The sequence below is a fragment of the Eubalaena glacialis genome, chromosome 8 (genome assembly GCF_028564815.1).
Source record: "Eubalaena glacialis isolate mEubGla1 chromosome 8, mEubGla1.1.hap2.+ XY, whole genome shotgun sequence".
Classification (NCBI taxonomy): Eukaryota; Metazoa; Chordata; class Mammalia; order Artiodactyla; family Balaenidae; genus Eubalaena; species Eubalaena glacialis.
In genome coordinates, this window is record NC_083723.1 from 111328633 (window position 1) to 111346338 (window position 17706).

A 17706-nucleotide genomic window follows, 5' to 3' on the forward strand; every position below is an offset into this window, starting at 1 on the left:
CTGCTAGGCAAGGCTCACTTATTCAAAGATTCTAAAGAAGTCCAGACTAGCTTTCGTCTTCATTCAGTGGTAATTGTTAAATACCCATTTCAGAATAAAAAATTTAGCCCAGTGAATCCTTGTTTATTCAAAGATAAGACTTCTTGCAGCTTTAGCCTCCAGAACCCAGCTGTAAACCTCGGAGAAGCTGGAAAGATCTCTGAGCTGGTGAGGAATCTTTATTAGGACCCAGGTGCTTTACTCCTAGCAGGGACCTTCATCTATTAACTCTTATTTAATGTGGAATTATAACAAGACTTGCTATCTTATTTTTCAGGCGATGCCCAGTAAGAAAGAACAAATTACAAAGGGCAAGTTATGTTGGTAGCAAAGAAAAGTGCTACTTTTATCGCCTGACAGTGAGGAAGGCAACAGAAAAACTCACACCAGATTCAGAGTTAAGAAAGCCTGGGACCTTTCAGGGTTGATACAAACAGTCCAGCAGAGACATCTCAGGTCCAGGTGTCCTCCCTGTAACATCTCACAGTTAGTTAAATGCTTGTGAAAATTTCAGAAGTAGAGGAATCTTAGAGATGATCTCATCTAACTCCTTCATTAGAATGTTTCCAAGATACTAAATTCAAGCTTACTGGCTTTCATATATCTCCAGTCAATATTGCTAAAATGAAAGTTTTGGCATTTGAAAGGGTAAAATTCTGTCATCTGAAAATCATTTTTATTTGGAGCACTTAATTCTCTGATGATGCTAAATAATTTTAGCATTAGGATAGGCAGGCCGTGGCACTGGTGCCACCTCTTTCGTTAGGATGACCCTCTCTGCATTAGCTTGGTTTCTCTGTTCAAAAGGCAAGGCATGACAGTAGCATTTCTGTTGGCCCCCTTCATGTTTCTCCTCTACATTAGACCAGCCTTCAGGAAAGAAGAGTCTAGATATATAGGTCATAACTGGTTTTCTGACTGATTCTTTTTGGGGACTTTTGGAAAAGTTGAGAAGTATATCCTTGGTTAACAATGTATTTATTTGGCTATAGCTCTAGTTTCTTTATATCTTACTACAGAACTTTGGAAAGATGTTCATTCAATCCAGCACCCTGATCTCTTAGGACCAAAGAAATCTGTCCCCCACTTTCCCACCATGCCCAAACTTCTGTTATGTCTCTCCTGGCTCTGTCTTCACTCTTGGGTGTTTGTGTTACAGTCACTCAATGTTAAAGCATATCTTAGACTCCTGCAATTCACCAGGCAAACCATTCAGCCTCTGGAGGCATCTTGAATTACCATTCCAGCCCTTTTTTCCAGCCCAGGTCACATTATGATATGAATCACAATCTCATGCTTGTCAAGAAGTTACAAGGGGCAAAGAGCATCGGTGTTTCTTATTTTATCTTTGATGCTCTGAGTTGGTGGTATGTGTTTTGTGGCTGGTCTCTGTAAAAGGAGTAGAGAATGAAGAATTTCTGGATTACTGAGTGCTGGTCCCTGCTCCGTGGTCCTGGTGCCAGCCAGTCTCTCAGGGAGATGCTCTGGGACATGAGGACCGCATCAAGTCATGCCTCAAGGCATGGAAGAGGCTAAGGAGGGACTGGGCCCAGATATCCTTCTGATGCCCTTGGGACGAGGCTGTGCGGTAGGCTGTGTAGGCCAGGGTCAGCGCTGTCCTTTCGAAGTCCTCTTTCTTGAGGATGCCGGGGTGGCTGGAGAGGCTGGCGCTCAGCCGCCGGATGGCTGGGATGCTCTTGGGGATCACATCATTGCAGATGGCGCGGAAGTCCGAGGCCTTCCGCAGGGAGGCGAGCTCCTCGTCCTTGATGGAGATCTTCAGGTCAGGGCTGATCTCAAGTTCAGCCAGCAGGAACTGGGGAGAAACATGGGGTGTGGAAAAGCATGAGGCACTCATTGTTGTTGAGGACATCACTGGATTCATGATCACATGCGTTCATGTAGGGAGGCGGCTTGCAAAGAGCTTTGGAATCAAGAGACCTGGGTCCTGGTTCTGACTTTCCCCACTACCTGTGTAACCTCGGATGAGTCACTTAACTTCTCTCAGCCTCATTTTCTTCCTCTGTGAAATGATTAATAACAACAATACTTCACTGGGATATTGTGAGGAGTAAATAAGACAAATATGAGCGACATCCATCACTGTGCCTGGTACAAAGCCACTATTAAGTGACTCTTTGTTGTTTCTAGTGTTCCGAATCACCCCCTTCTCTCCTTCCTCCCTCCCACCCACCAAAGATCTTCTAAAGCACAAACTGACTATTTGGGATAATTTAAAATCAGAAGCTGGGAATTAGAAGGATGCAGAGAATTGTGCTAGGAATTAAGTGTGCTACAGAGATTTGTCCTCATTTCTTGACTGTTCTTTAAGAGTAGGGGTGAGGTCTGTCATAGGCACCCTCTGCTCAGTGCCAGGCTCATATCAGGAACCGAATCAGTACAATTTAGACTCAGAGTCCTAACTCTCCCCTCTGTCTCCGGCTTCCCCCGGCTCTAATCCATCCTGCATACTACTGTCTGTTATCTTCCTAAAACAGGTCTCTTGCTCTGACTCCCATGTTCATGACCTGGCAGAGGCTATGCATTTTCCAGTATGTTCCCCGAGGCAGGATTTGAAATCTTCTGCCTGGCTCAGCTGCTTGACTATGGCAGGCTGTCTCCTTCTTGGTCAGACAGCTCTAGTACATGCAGGATGTCAGAGGACGTCAAGGCAGGAGGGGAACTTTGGCGATCTTCGGAGTCCCTCATTTAACAGCGGAGGAGATTCAGGCCCAGGGAGAAATGGTGGCTTATGCAAGGTTACATAGCTGATGGGCGGCAGAACCAGAACTAAAGCTCAGGTCTCGAGCCTGGAATTTTATCTCTGAACCACACCAAGCAGCCTTGGGAAATTTACCTGTGGTTTGGAGGAGAAGTGGGGTCTTGGTGCCAGAGGTGTGAGAGGCAGAGGGAGAGAGCCTTTGGGGCAGCCCCAGATTCAAAAATGGGGCTGTCACAGTATGAGGTTACTGAGACACGACTCTACTCAGACAATAGGTTTGGCATTGGCTGGGCACTGCTGATGAGTCCTGGCATAAAGCTCTGGCTGGGGAATATTGCCCCGCTCTGTTGCTTGGGTGCAGGTAGAGGCACCTCTGGGCCAAGCCTAAATCTCTAATTTTGCCTCGACTAAACCCCTAATGCCATCCTTCCCTGGGACGGCATGCGGGAAAGGAGAAGAGGGTACGAGGAACACTTTCCTTTGGGATGCGCAGGATTCCACAACCTCCACACACAAGTCTAGGCCAGTCCCCGGGCAGCAGAGGTCCATCATTTTCAGGGACTCAGGTCACTTCTCCAAAAAACATAGAGAAGGAGCAATGCCTTTTGAGTTACTTGAGTGGCCCACTCTCCCCTCTGCCTACCTCATAGAGCAGCTCTACTTCCTCCAGGGAGCTCTGCAGGACAGGGTTCAAGGGCACCGACGAGGATCTCTTTGGCCGGTGGGCGGCAGGGAAGAGCACGGCTGAAAGAAAAAAAGAGTGAGCTCGCGGGGCTGCTGCGTGCACTGGCTTCTCCCGTGGGTGAACCCCAAGGTTAGCCATCCAGTCTTGAAAGTGACTGAATCCAAGTGGTGGTGGAGCTGCATGAAAAAGGGGCAGCTTCTTCAAGACACTTGGTTGTGATCTACCAGAAAACTGGGCAATAACTGTAAAAATTGGTGAGACCTTGAGGTAAGTAGGGTCCCCTGAGGTTGTGCAAAGCGCAATTTGCGTAACCATACATGACAGCTCTGCTTCTTGATAATGGCGCCCTTGGGCCGTCAAGATAGGGTCCAGTGATGTCCAGAGTACTGTGTTGAAGAAGGGAACTGCATAAGCAAGGATTTCTATTAGAAGTGATAAGAATGAAACATCTTCAACATAAAGGACATTTCCTGAAAAGCTCACTGGTAGGAATCCCCCACCTCCTGGAAAAGCTGGTTGGCTGTAGTATTGCTGTAATATTGCTTTCTCTGTAATCCATTTATTGTCTAGCCCACAAGTTCCTCAGGGGCTTGGATCAATGTGCTTTCATGTTTATGTCTGTGCAGCATAGCCTGGCAGGTTTCCAGGGTGCACACAAGGTGCAGCTGTTGGCAGACTGCGTCCCTGCATTGATGCGGGCCTTGACGGGCAGAGGGATAGCCCTGCTTCCGCAGACCATCTCGGGGGATGGAGCCTACAGACTCCAGAGCAATAGTTCCTGGCCCAGAATTTTAGCAGAATTTGTTCTCTTTGCCAGAAAAGTGCCCATTTCCCACAGAATCATAGATTTTAGGACTTGAGAAGGCCTTAGCCTCTGCTCACTCACAGCCTCTGCCTCTGGTCTCAGGTGGAGCTCAGGAGGGCGAGGCATCTCCTACTCCGCGGGTTCACAACCTTGACCATACATTAGAGTCACCCAGGGTGTGTGGGTCCCAGCTCCAGTAGTTCGGATTTAAGTGATTAGGATGTGATTGAGACAGTAAACGTTTTGAAAGCTTCCTAGGTACTTCTAATGGCAGCCTAGGTTGACAGTGAGAAGGTGCTTGACCCAAGGCTGTGTAGAAGGAGCTATTCCTGCTGAGTGGACACTCCCGATTTAGCCCAGTGCTTCTCAACCTTGACTGTGCGTTAGAATCACCTGGGGGGAGCTTTATAAACCTGCATGCCCAAGGCCGCCTCCCAGGCCAGTTCATGGGCATCTACGGGGTGGATGTAGGCATCAGGACTTCTGACAGCTCCCAGCTGTTACAACGGGCAGGCAGTGTCCATAACCACTGGGTTACCCAGACCCACCGCCAAGCAGCTGGTGCCTGGCTAGAATTCAGAACTCACTCCCATCCGATGAGGCCTTATAGGGGCATCTGAAGAGACCAAGGCCCTCGTGTTCTCGGAGACAAGAGGGTGGCGGCACAAGGAGGGATGTACTTTGACCCTTCTTTCTCCTTGGGGGGAGTGACACTAGGACCGGAACTGGTCCTGGACCAAGATGTGGCCTATTCCTTCTTACCATGAAACCCCTTTTCAAGGTAGGATCTGAGAGCAACTCCTTTATGTCTTCTCTGTTATTGTGAAATGAAAGGTATTGTTCCCTTTAAAAAAACTCACACTGCAGCAGGTGAAGGGGATAGGAGGGAACAAGGTCCTTGCACAGGGCCCTTTCTGCTGCCTCCCGGGAAGTTATTCAAGGCCAGACCTACACACGCTTCACTCAATTGCTTCTCTGCGAACAGCCACTTCCTTTAACATGCACACCCCTGGTGGACCCCTAGTTCTCAAGAGTTGGGAAGAAAATACTTCCTGATGCAAAGCTGGGCTTAATAATGGAAACGTTGCTTCCAAGAGCCCTTGTTCTCATAATTTTTAAAATAATAACACAGTTTGGGGAAGATTGTTAGAAAACAATTCAGCCTCTGGACTAGGGCTGATTATTGCTTCAGAAAGTATATGTGGGGAGCACCGGAGTCCCACAGATGGACCCCTTCCCCCTTCTTCCCACCTTCCACAGGTACCTCTCACGTTGCTGTGGCTGCTTAAACGGTGTGTGTGGGGCAGGGGCTTTTATGGCCCTCTGGGCTGTGATGTGCAGCCAGCTCTGGGGCAGGTGTCTCGGCAGCTGCCCGTGTCCGACTTCCTGTGCATGAGGCTAGGTCTGGAGACCTGAATTCATCTCCACTGGAGATGCTGCCGGTGGTGGGCGAGAAATAAGCTGTGTCTGGCCCACATCGAAACATTCAGGTAAGAAGTTAAACGACCAGCCACTCCAGATCAGATGTCCTTGTCCATAATGACAGAGGCTGGACCCTGCCAGAATGCAAATGGCCCGACCGAGAGCTGACCAACTCCGAGAGGTACGCATGCAAACCTTTAAACCAGACCGGCTCCCACGTGGTTAGAAGAACAGCCCTGTGCCCCTAGGAAGCCTTTCCCTGGGACCCCACCGTACACTGTTGTGTTCTTCTCCATCTCCTTAATTCTCTTTTTATCTTCTTCTTGCATCCTTTCTGCACATTTCACATCTTGCTGTCTATTGGTGGCTCCTGGGAGGGAATGAATTTTATGCTTCTGCTTGACCTCAGTGTCTGCATAGAGCTCAATATATATACTGAGTGCAGTCTCAATATATACATTTTGGAATGATTTAAAAAATAAACTAGGTATTAAAACAACAACAACAACAAAACAGAACATCCCTGGAGACTCTCCAATTCAGGCTTTGCTGGTTTTCCTTCCTTTCCCTTCTGCCCCATCTCCCAAATTTATGAGGTCATTTTAAGTTCGGCTCCCTCCTCACTGGGAGCGATCATAAGCGGCTTTGGGCAGCCCAGTCTTCGTGAGGCTGATAGTTCTGAGGCCTGAATGCTCCCGCTGGACGGCTGTTAGCAGCTGCACCCTCTCGGAGGGAGAAGGGAGAGAGGGGAACGGGGTGGGGAGGCCGAGACTGGCAGAAGGATCCCACTCCCCCTTGGGCATCACCTGAGTGTGGAGCCTTGGGCAGGAAGGCTGCTGGGACGGTGTTGTTAAGATCACTGACTTTGTGTGTCTTCTGCCTGGTGTAAAACTAGGCCAATTTGTTTCTTCCTTTTTCACCTAATGCTCCACACCCAGCCCACACTCCGGCTATTTCTTCAGGTTGTGAATATGCCCACAAGGACCACTCAGTGTGATTAGGGGACACCAGTGACTCCCCCACGGCCTTGCATGAAGGTCTGCTGTACTGGCCAGCCTCGGGCAGGGGAGCCAGCCCCTCCTCCCCGACCCCCCGGACTCATGAGCCTTCAGGGGACACTGAGTATCTGTGATACACTGGACCAACCCGCATGGAACAAAAAATGTACTTGCTAAAGTTCACACCACATGCACTAAGTTAGTTCAGGAACTGGATCCAGGGATTCATGTGTCTTAGCGTGTTCTGTCCGTGTCTTCTATTGAGAGACACATTTGGACCTCAGGCCAAAGTTGTTCAAACGTGGAGCCCAGACATCTTAACAGCTTATGAGCTCACTGTGGGTCAGTCAGCATGCTTGGTGCTTTCCTTATGTACCTTGTGAGGTACACATTCACATCTCATTTTATAGATGAAGAAACTTGGAGGCTAAGAAACTTGCCCTTGGCCACCCAACTTGTTTGTAATAGGACTGAGATTAAAATCCAGGTCTCAAGGGCTTCAAAACCCAACTGCTGTATTTAAAATAGATAACCAACAAGGACCTACTGTATAGCACAGGGAACTCTGCTCAATACTCTGTAATAACCTAAATGGGGAAAGAATTTGAAAAAGAATAGATACATGTATAGGTATAACTGAATCACTTTCCTGTATACCTGAAACTATCACAACATTGTTAATCCACTATACTCCAATATAAAATAAAAGTTAAAAACAAAACGAAACAACAAAGAAACATACGAACAAAAAACCCCCAATCTCCCCAATAGGGTGAACCACGCTATCTTCTTGTAGGAGCATCTGCCCCAAGACTGGGCGTTCTTCAGTTGTGTGTAACCCTGGGAAGGATACATGTAGTTAATTAGGAATGAATGAATGCATACGGTATAAAACATACTCTTAAATGAATCACACATATTTAAACAAATCTCTAACTTTGGTTGATAATGTGATATACAAGGTCAAATTTCTACAGCCCTATGATCATTCTCTTGCACAAATCCTCATTTCCTTTGCTCCCTCTTTGTTCCTTTGCAGTCATCAGGCAAAAGCACACCCCATCTCTTTACCTGTTCCACACCTGCACCTGGGTTAAGTGGTCTCACTTGAAATTCGTGATCGTTATTCTCAGGAGGGGCCCGAAATGCTGCCTGACCATTACCCATACTTCCTGATTCCTCTCACTCTATTTCAGCGTGAAATGGATGATGATTTCACACCTCCTCCTTTCTCCTTAAACCAGTTACCGGCCTCTTGCCCAGATCCTCTGACTTCCCTTCTGTTATTGTGTCCCTGCTCTTATCTCGAGCCAACTTTTCCCCGCGTGCACGAGGTCTCCAATAAAGATGTCGCCCACCTTTCACCTTTCTCTCCCTCATCATTAATTTTCCCCTCTCTACTGATCTTTCAAGTCAGCATGAAAACACGTTGCTGCTGCTTCTTTAAAAAAAAATCGCCCCTTGCTGGCCGCTTTTCCTCCTCATCCATCTCTTCGCATTGCAGACTCCTGGTCTCAGCCTGGGTCTCTCCCCTCTCACCAGCCACACTGACTTTGTACGGATGTTCTGCTGTGTATTTCTGGGCCTGACTTCTAGATATAAAACCGCCTGCGGGAGTCTCCTTTTGGATTCGTAATAGTTGTCTCTCCTGATCCCCAACCCAGTCCCAACCCCCGCCATCCATCACACCTTCTCCGCATCTCCTGCTTTGTCTGCTCTCTTCCCATCTCTTGTAGTTGCTCAGGTCAAAACCTGGGAGTTGTCAGTCATCCTTGCCTTTTCTCTTTCTTTCACATCTCCCACCCCACTAATCAGCAAATCTTGTTGGCTCTATACCTTCAGAATATATCTGGAATCTGGCTACTTCTTACCGCATCCCAGCTAGCCTCCTGGTCCAAACCTTGAAAATTTCTCCCAGTGGTGTCTCTGTTTCCATCCTTGGCTGCCATCTTCATCCTCCTCATTGTATTCTTTTTTTTTTTTTTAGGCCACGCCACGCGGCATGCGGGATCTTACTTCCCCTGCCAGGGGTCGAACCTGTGCCCCCGGCAGTGGAAGCGCAGAGTCTTAACCACTGGACCTGCCAGGGAAGTCCACCTCATTGTATTCGTAACAGAGCAAGTAAAGCGATTCTGTGAACACATAGGTTGGATGATGTCAATTCTCTGCCCAGAAACTTCTATGGCTTTCCGTCTCCCTCAGAGTAGAAGCCAAAGATCTTCAGATGACCACCAGGTACTACGTGACTTGACTTCTTACTACCTCTCTGCACTCATCTGCTATTATCCTCTGGCTCATGCCCCTCTAGCTGCAGGCCTCCTCATTGTTGCTTGAGCTGACCAAGCATGCCTCTGCCACAGGGCCTTTGCATTTCTGTTCCATCTGCCTGGAATACTCTTTCCCTGGAGACTGCATGGCTCACTCCTGTGTTTCCTTCAGGTCTCAAGTCACCTCCTCAGTGAGGCCCTCCCTGACTCTCCTATTTAAACTTGTGATCCTTTATACCCTCTAATCTGTCCCAACTTTATTGCCATCCAATGAACCAGATGTTTTATTTCTATATGTGCTTATAGTCTGTTTCCTTTCACTAGGATGTCAGCTCACAAGGGCATGGGATTTTGTCTGTTTTGTTCACTGCTGTATTCCCAGTGCCTAAAATCCTGCCGATGACTGTTGAATGAATAAACAATCCCATAGAAACACATTCACTCTCTTTGTTACTCAACTCCATTGTTTTCAGAGTGCCTCACCAAATCCTTCTCTTTTTAACAGGGTGATTCTAGAACTTATTTGCAGTTACAGGTCCTGGATAATTATCAGAAAGTAGATGTTGTCTCCTGTGTCCATCACACCCTCCCTTTATCTATGAGGAACCCCTGTTTGGGTCTAGGAGAAACTGATTTTTTTTTTTTAAAATTGAAGTATAGTTGATTTACAATGTTACGTTAGTTTCTGGTGTACAGTAAAGTGATTCAGACATATGTATATATACACACACACATATATATTTAGTTATACATATATATTCTTTTTCATTATAGGTTATTACAAGATACTGAATATAGTTCCCTGTGCTGAATAGTAGGTCCTTGTTGTTTATCTAGTTTATATATGGTAGTTTGTATCTGCTAATCCCAAACTCCTAATTTATCCTTCCCCCACCCCTTTCCCCCTTTGGTAACCGTAAGTTTGTTTTCTCTGTCTGTGAGTCTGTTTCTGTTTTGTAAATAAGTTCATCTGTATCATATTTTAGATTCCACATATAAATGATATCGTATGATATTTGTTTTTCTCTGACTTACTTCACTTAGTATGATAATCTCTAGGTTCATCCATGTTGCTGCAGATGGCATTATTTCATTCTGTTTTATGGCTGAGTAGTATTCCGCTGTGTATATATGCACCACATCTTCTGTATCCATTCATCTGTCGATGGACATTTAGGTTGCTTCCCTGTCTTGGTTATTGTGAAGAGTGCTGCTATGAACATTGAAGTGCATGTAACTTTTCAAATTATGGTTTTCTCCAGATGTATGCCCAGGAGTGGGATTGCTGGATCATATGGTAACTCTATTTTTAGTTCTTTAAGGAACCTCCCTACTGTTCTCCATAGTGCCTGCACTAGTTTACATTCCCATCAACAGTAGAGAAGGGTTCCCTTCATACCCAGAGAAGCTACTTTTAATTATCTCAGTCAAAGCTTGCACCTGCACCTGTCTTGCTCCCCAAGCCTTACCTCCTTCAAGCTTTCTTGCCCAGACGTATAGGCAGAAGCCTCCCTAAATGGAAGAGCCTATTTTTGCTTTGAGCCTGATCTTCTCTTTGACTTTTTATAACCTGGGATAAAAATCTCTTCTTCCCTCCCATCTCCCAAATAGGTTAAAAAAACCCAGAATATTAAGGCTGACCATGGTTTCCATGTAACTGTGCACAGCATCTGTACCAAAGAGCTTATTGGAAAGGATTCACATTGTAGACCATATCATACCAAAATACAACCATATTTTTAATGAATCAGTTGAAGCAACTCTATGGAAATGACCGTGGGTGTGGAAAGGAAAAGCTCTCATTTATAAAAGGTCTTTTGCCAGATCCTACTGATGTCATTTACTTTTTTGCTCCTGGACCAGCCCTTTAGAAACACAGTGATGTCCTGAGGGAGCCAGGATCTTGGCCCCGTGTGTTGGGGTCCTCTGGAGTGCTTCTGAAAGGGCTGCTGTGAGTTGGCTCCCCTTGGCCAGAATGTGCCACCACCCAGGGAGAGCACCTGGAAGGGATGCAGGGGCGTGGATGAGGACGTTGAGACTCTGCCTCTGCAAACTGGGTTGGGGGAGTGAGATCCAGCTCTAAGCTTCCAGCTGAGGGATCTGGGGAGTGCTAAGTTCTCCCCCATCCTCCAGCTTTCTTACCTGTTAGTGGTCAGAATAACGCCTCCTAAGGCAGTGACCATGGAGTGAATGAGGTGGCTACTTAGTCATGCTGGACCGGTGAGTCAGTTGACACTTACTAAAAACACCCACCCGGGGCCCTTCCCTTCACGGAATATTCACGACGGAAAGCACACACAGCACTAAACTGGACACCTGAAGATGACATACATTCCACCACTGAAGGGCCACCCTACCTTATGAAACTGCTTTTCAAAGAAATAACATATGTATTTAATAAAAATCAGATACTTATAGGAAATAATACGTGTATGTTTTTTTTTAAAGACTGGCTAGTTCCCTGCAGCCCCCCAGGTGGTGTGCCGGCAGGACCTGGGTGGGGCTGGGACTTGGGCCAGGTGTGTCCGCTTCCCAGAGGCCTCGCTAACCACAGGTGAGGCCCTTGGTCTTAATCAAGTCGGTGGGGCTGGCGCAGCCGTCCTGGTGCAGGGAGCTGCCTCCCAGGGCGGAATCCTAGAGAGCGCGTCCAAGGGAGAGGCTGGGAGAACGGTAGGAAAAAAAAGATGTCCTGATGGCAGGGTGTATTCCTTTTGGGTTTATTTCCACATTTCTACCCGTGGAGGCAGGGGGTGGTGCTGAGGGGGATGGAGGAGGAGGGTTTTATAGGGAGAAGTCACCCTCTGACTGTTTCCAAAGGGAATTCTTCTAAATTAGGCCTAGCACTGGGGTGGGGGGCAGGGTTGGGGTAAGGATGCAGGCGAAAGGAACAGTTAATACATTTGGAAAAATTGGTTTTTCTCTGGGTGTGACTCCCATTCCGTCATAAAAAAAGGGCAATTGTGTATTCCTTTCATGATTAGAAAAAAATGTTAAAAATGAAAAAAAAAATCAACTACGTGGAAGACTTTCGATGATGGTTGGAAGGGCTCTGCATCATGTGTTGGCCCTGAACACTGATATGAACGGCTAGTCCAGCACTTAACATCAGCTGCCTCACCATGGCCTCTGTTTCAGCTGTGTTGGCCTTGTGTCTTTATACAGATTGTTATCATTATTGGGGGGCAGACCCTCCCCAGTGAGGAGGGGTGCAGCCAGAGCAGCTGCTCTCAGGATGTTGCTATAGAACCGATAGGTTTTCTGCTGAGAACCTCAGACTTTCCTTAATGAAATTTTTTCATTTTTTAAGTGGTAGGTAATAGCTGACATTTATATAGCTCCTCATCACTTACAAAGCGTTTTATTTACATTTTTCAATATGACCCTCACATGACAACACAGTGAGGGTCAGTTTTTGTTACTGTTAATATGTTACCTGTTCATGAACTAAAGCTCAGAGAGGTTAAGTCTTCCCAGACATCACACAGCCGATTAGAGGCAGAACTTAAATCTGTGAGTTCCTTGCAGGATAGCTCATCATGCGGCTATTGTGTTTACAAGCGTTGTAACAAATCAAATCATCTCATTTGGCTTTCTAACAGCCTGTGCGTTAAAGAGTGGATATTATCATCCTTTTTTAATAGGCAGATTAAGGAAGGTCCCCAGTGTCACACAGGGGTAAGTGGCAGAACACAGCACCAAGGTCTCTTTGCTCTGTGCTTCCGAGTGTTGCCCCCAGAGTTTGTGCACATGATGAGCCGGGAGATGCTTACAAGTGAGGGAATAAAAATCCTAATAAGTGCATTGGCTTTTTCTTTCCCCCGTTTCACATCTGCTCTGTGCCCCAGCTGGCCGTTCCTTCCTTCCCTGACACTCTCGTTGAGAACCAGGGGGCTCATCCTCTTGCTGCTGTGCAGTCGTCACCCTATTTTGGATCTCTGGAAACACCAGTGAGCCTGACTTCTTTTTCCAGTTCTTTCCAGGAGAGAGACCTCAGTTGACTTTAGGCAGTGGAAAGATTTCAGTTCAGATCAGTGTGGAGCAGTCAGCACTATTGGTCCCTTGCTTCCTCAGTGATAAACCCTCACTGACTGGAGGTGCTGCCAGTGTCTGCCCATGGGAGCCATAAAAGATGCCAGGCCGGCTCTCAGGAGCTGTGTCCCAAGAGCAAGGAAGTCGGCCGTGGGGAGCAGCCTTGCTGGGCTCCTTCCTTTCCGAGGGGGCTGGCCAGGGCGGTAGCTGCCAGGCAGACACGAGGATGCTGAGGGGCTACTCGTCCTCTCCTGCTGCTGGACCAGCTCTCTTCAGCTGGAAAGATGTGTCCACTCCTGCTCAGGAAGCAGCGTGGAGCCCTCCGTGTGGACACCCCACTCCCTCCAGGTAGTAGGCCTCTTGCCGGTCAGCACCCCCAGTCCCTTCATGTCAGTATCAGTCCCGAGCACCTGCTCTCCCGCACGCCCTGCCCAGCTGCAGCAGCCTGGGGGGAACTCAAGGGAGTCTGTGCACATTCTACGAAGCAAAGATGACTTCCCTCTGGCCTGTCAGAAAGGGATGCTCTCCGCATTCTCCCCCTCGACCCAGTTCCCTCAGCGACTTTGATTTTTTGGTGTCATTTCCCCCATCCCCTTCTAATACCTTCTAGCATGTCGAGAAGCATAAAGCAATTGACAGAGATGAGATAAAAGGAGGGTTCAGGGCTTCTAACTTCCTCCTGCTCTCTCCATTCTTCCCCCCAAATTCCTAATTGTATTGAAGAAAGAAGAATGAGCATCAAGCAAACAAATAAATTAAAAGCAACTCACCCCTGCTCCACCTGTGCGACAGAGTGGCCTGAGCATCATAGTACAACAGCAGAAGCAGCAACGCCTTCCAACACATCTTTTCCTCCAAAAAGGTGAAAAGTCGCCCTCAGACCCAGTGGGACCCCAGGAGCTACAGGTATGCCCGTACTGGTCCTCCCAGTGTGACGATATCGTTCTTACCTCCCCTTCCTTTTCAGACCTGCAGAGATGCCCTCTCCTGACTCAGAAGGGTAGAGGCAAGGGCTGCCTCCTGGGGAGGACAGGAGCGGGACCTCTGTTAATCCTACTCTCTCTGGGATTGGGGGACTGGGCTTCCACAGAGAGACTCTGTTTTTGAGCACATCTGGAGTGACTCACGGGGCATGTGATCTCCTTGGCAGTGGGGTGGATAAATATAATTTCTGTACTTGAGTTCCATGTGTTGGATGCACCCACTGGAATTTTTCTTTAACAAACAGACTTGCGGAACTTGTTAGAGAGCCCGGCAAAGAGCTGGCCGCTGTCCCCGTACACACACACACACACACACACACACACACACGCGCCAGGGGCGAGGGCTGCGGCAAGAGCCAGGTGGCTTGCCTGGCAGACGCCGGGGCTGACTGAGCCCAGAGTTGCCTTCAGGACAGCAAAGTCATTGTGGTGTCTGGGCTGAGTGTCACTTGTTCCCTTCCCTGGAGCTAGCCCTAGTGAGGAGCAGGAGAGAGCTGCCGTGGTGCGTGGGTATTGTGCAGGCAGGTGATGATCCAGGGGCCCACAGGTGACCCCATTCACATTCGTGACCCCCCGATTTCTGGACTGTCTAGATCTGGTAGCAAATCACTTTGATCCTCTCAAGCAAAATGGTAGTGTTTTTCCAAGATCATTCTTTTAGCCTTAATTAATTTTTATTGAGATATACTTGACATATAACATTGTGTAAGTTTGAGGTGTACAGTGTGTTGATTTGATACACTCCTCTGTTGCAAGATGATTACCACCATGGCTTGAGCAACCAACTTCATTGCATCACTTAATTATTCTTTTTTGTGGTGAGAACTTTTAAGATCCATGACCATTTTTAAAGTTCTGCCATAGACACCTTGATTTTGTCCAATACGACTTCCTCGCCTTCTCTGAAATTATAGACGTACAATACTAAAGCTTGCAGGATATTTAAAGTTGATTTCACTCTGTGGGTTTCCAAGCTGTGGAGGTGGTGCCAGGGTGAATGAGCTGCTGGAAGGGACACCCCTTTGCTTCAATCAGAAGTGCTTTTTTATCTGTTAGAGGAAGTTGCTTGAAAAAGAAAATTTGGCTACAACATTTGCAAAACACTGATCTTTCTAGTATTAGGAATAGCTGTTGGTTGCTTACTTTGTTCCAGGCACTGTGCTAGGTGCTCTCATTGTATTCATTGATTTAATGCTTGAAGCAAACTATGAGGTCAATATAGAACAGCCCTCTCCAATGGAAATATAATTCGAGAAACAAATGTAATTCAAAATGTTCTAGCAGCCATGTCAAGAAAGTAAAAAGGAACAGGGAAATCAGTTGTAGTAATACATTTTATTTAACCCAATATATCTACAATATTATAATTTCTACATGTAATCAATACAACTTTGAGAAGATATTTTCTATTCCTTTTTCATACCAAGTCTTTGAAATCCAATGTGTATTTCACACATTTAGCACATTTCAATTCAGACCAGCCGCACTTCAAGTAATGGCCGCATGTGGCCAGTGGCTACTGCATTGGGCAACGCTGGGCTAGAAGGTAAGAGGGCAGGTTCTGCAGCCAGAGGACCACTGTAGGTTTTTTTTTTTTTTTTAAAGACAGTAGTCATCTTTTCTTTTTTAAATTTATTTATTTATTTATTTATTTATTGGCCGTGTTGGGTCTTCGTTTCTGTGAGAGGGCTTTCTCTAGTTGCGGCGAGCGGGGGCCACTCTTCATCGCGGTGCGCGGGCCTCTCACTATCGCGGCCTCTCTTGTTGCGGAGCACAGGCTCCAGACGCGCAGGCTCAGTAGTTGTGGCTCACGGGCCTAGTTGCTCCGCGGCATGTGGGATCTTCCCAGACCAGGGCTCAAACCCGTGTCCCCTGCATTAGCAGGCGGATTCTCAACCACTGCACCACCAGGGAAGCCCACCACAGTAGGTTTAATTAACATCCATCACCTCACATAGTCACACTTTTTTTTTTTCCTGTGTTGAGAACTTTTAAGATCTACTCTTTTAGCAACTTTCAAATATACAATACAATGTTATTAACTATAGTTACCATGCTATACGTTACACCCCCACAACTTATTTATCTTATAACTGGAAGTTTGTACCTTTTGACCACCTGCACCCATTTCTCCCCCCTCCCCCAGCTCTGGCAACCATCAATCTGTTTTCTGTTTCTGTGAGTTTGGTTTTTTAAGATTCCATGTATAGGGACTTCCCTGGTGGCACAGTGGTTAAGAATCCACCTGCCAATGCAGGGGACACGGGTTTGAGGCCTGGTCCAGGAAGATCCCACATGCAGTGGAGCAACTAAGCCCATGAGCCACAACTACCGAGCCTGTGCTCTAGAGCCTGCGAGCCACAACTACTGAGCCCACATGCCACAACTACTGAAGCCTGTGTGCCTAGAGCCCGTGCTCCACAACAAGAGAAGCCACCGCAATGAGAAGCCCGCGCACTGCAGCAAAGACCCAATGCAGCCAAAAATAAATAAATTTAAAAAAAAAAAGATTCCATGTATAAGTGAGATCATATAGTATTTGGCTTTCTTTGACTTATTTCACTTAGCATAATGCCCTCAAGGTCCATCCATGTTGTTGCAAATGGCATAATTTCCTTCTTTTTTACGGGTGAATAATATTCCACTGTATTTTTACATACCACATTTTCTTTATCCATTTGTTGATGGACACTTTGGTTGTTTCCAGGTTTTGGTTATTGTAAATAATGCTGCAATGAGCATGGGGGTGCAGATATCTTTTTGAGATAATGATTTCATTTCTTTGGATATATCCCCAGAAGTGGGATTGCTGGATCATACGCAAGTTCTATTTTTAATTTTTTGAGGAACCTCCATGTTGTTTTCCATAGTGGCTACACCAATTTGTATTCCTACTAACAGCGCTTAAGGCTGCCCTTTTCTTGTTACCAATACTTGTTATCACTTGTCTCTTTGATGATGGCCATTGTTGACAGGTGTGAAGTGATATCTCGTGGTTTTGATTTGCATTTCCCTGATGATTAGTGATGTTGAGCATCTTTTCATGTATCTGTTAGTCATTTGTACTTCTTCTTTGGAAAAATGTTTATGCAGTTCCTCTGCCCATTTTAAAATCAGTTTGGTTTTTTGCTATTGAGTTGTATGGATTCTTTATATGTTGTGGATATTAACCCCTTGTCAGATACATTATTTGCAAATACCTTGTCCCATTCCATAGGTTGCCTTTTCATTTTGTTGATGGTTTCCTTTGCTGTTCAGTGTACTTCCTTTTTAAATCTGCAGAGCTTGCCCAAAGGACCTGGCACAGGACTGGGTGCTTTGCAGTTGCCCCTTGAATGTTTGTTGATTGATGCTGAAGCTGAGAAAGCTTCCACTCCCCCTGTTCTCTTGCCAGGAGAACGCCCATGAGCGAGGAGGTTGCTGGGGAGGGAAGACGGACATGACTGGCCTGGCCACTGGTCCTGGAAACCAGGACCAGAAAGCACAGTCTTGACCTCCAGTCCTGGACTTTCTCATCTTCAAATGCAATCATCAAACTGTCACCTACTAATTACTAAGCTAGGATGACGATTAGTTTTTGGATCTGGGCTGGGAACAAATGTGTTTGCTACTCATTTCATTTGATAAGGCAGGCCCTCTCTCCCACCACTTCACCCCAGCAGCAGGAGGCGAACGTGTACAGTTTCTTTAGGAGCCTGATGGAAGTCTTGGGAAACCTAGGCCTAACCCACTGATTTTTTTCTCTCTCCATGTTTT

At 46.7% G+C, this 17706-nt stretch overlaps 1 protein-coding gene across 1 annotated transcript; it reads right to left on the reverse strand.

Moving 5' to 3' along the window:
- Positions 1–648: 648 nt before the first annotated feature.
- On the reverse strand, positions 649–14026 carry FAM180A (family with sequence similarity 180 member A). The gene is made up of 3 exons (XM_061198076.1): positions 13738–14026; positions 3405–3505; positions 649–1855 (listed from the first exon to the last, which is right to left on the reverse strand). Exons 1-3 carry the CDS (start codon positions 13811–13813, stop codon positions 1511–1513), a joined length of 522 nt encoding a protein of 173 aa, XP_061054059.1. The 5' UTR covers positions 13814–14026; the 3' UTR covers positions 649–1510.
- Between the last annotated feature and the right edge of the window lie 3680 nt (positions 14027–17706).

Coding starts and splice junctions, on each gene's coding strand:
- FAM180A (XM_061198076.1), bottom strand. CDS start 13,813: ATGTGTTGGAAGGCGTTGCTGCTTCTGCTGTTGTACTATGATGCTCAG. Junction 3,506..13,737: donor GTCGCACAGGTGGAGCAGGG/GTGAGTTGCTTT, acceptor TTTTTCTTTCAG/CCGTGCTCTTCCCTGCCGCC. Junction 1,856..3,404: donor AAGTAGAGCTGCTCTATGAG/GTAGGCAGAGGG, acceptor GTTTCTCCCCAG/TTCCTGCTGGCTGAACTTGA.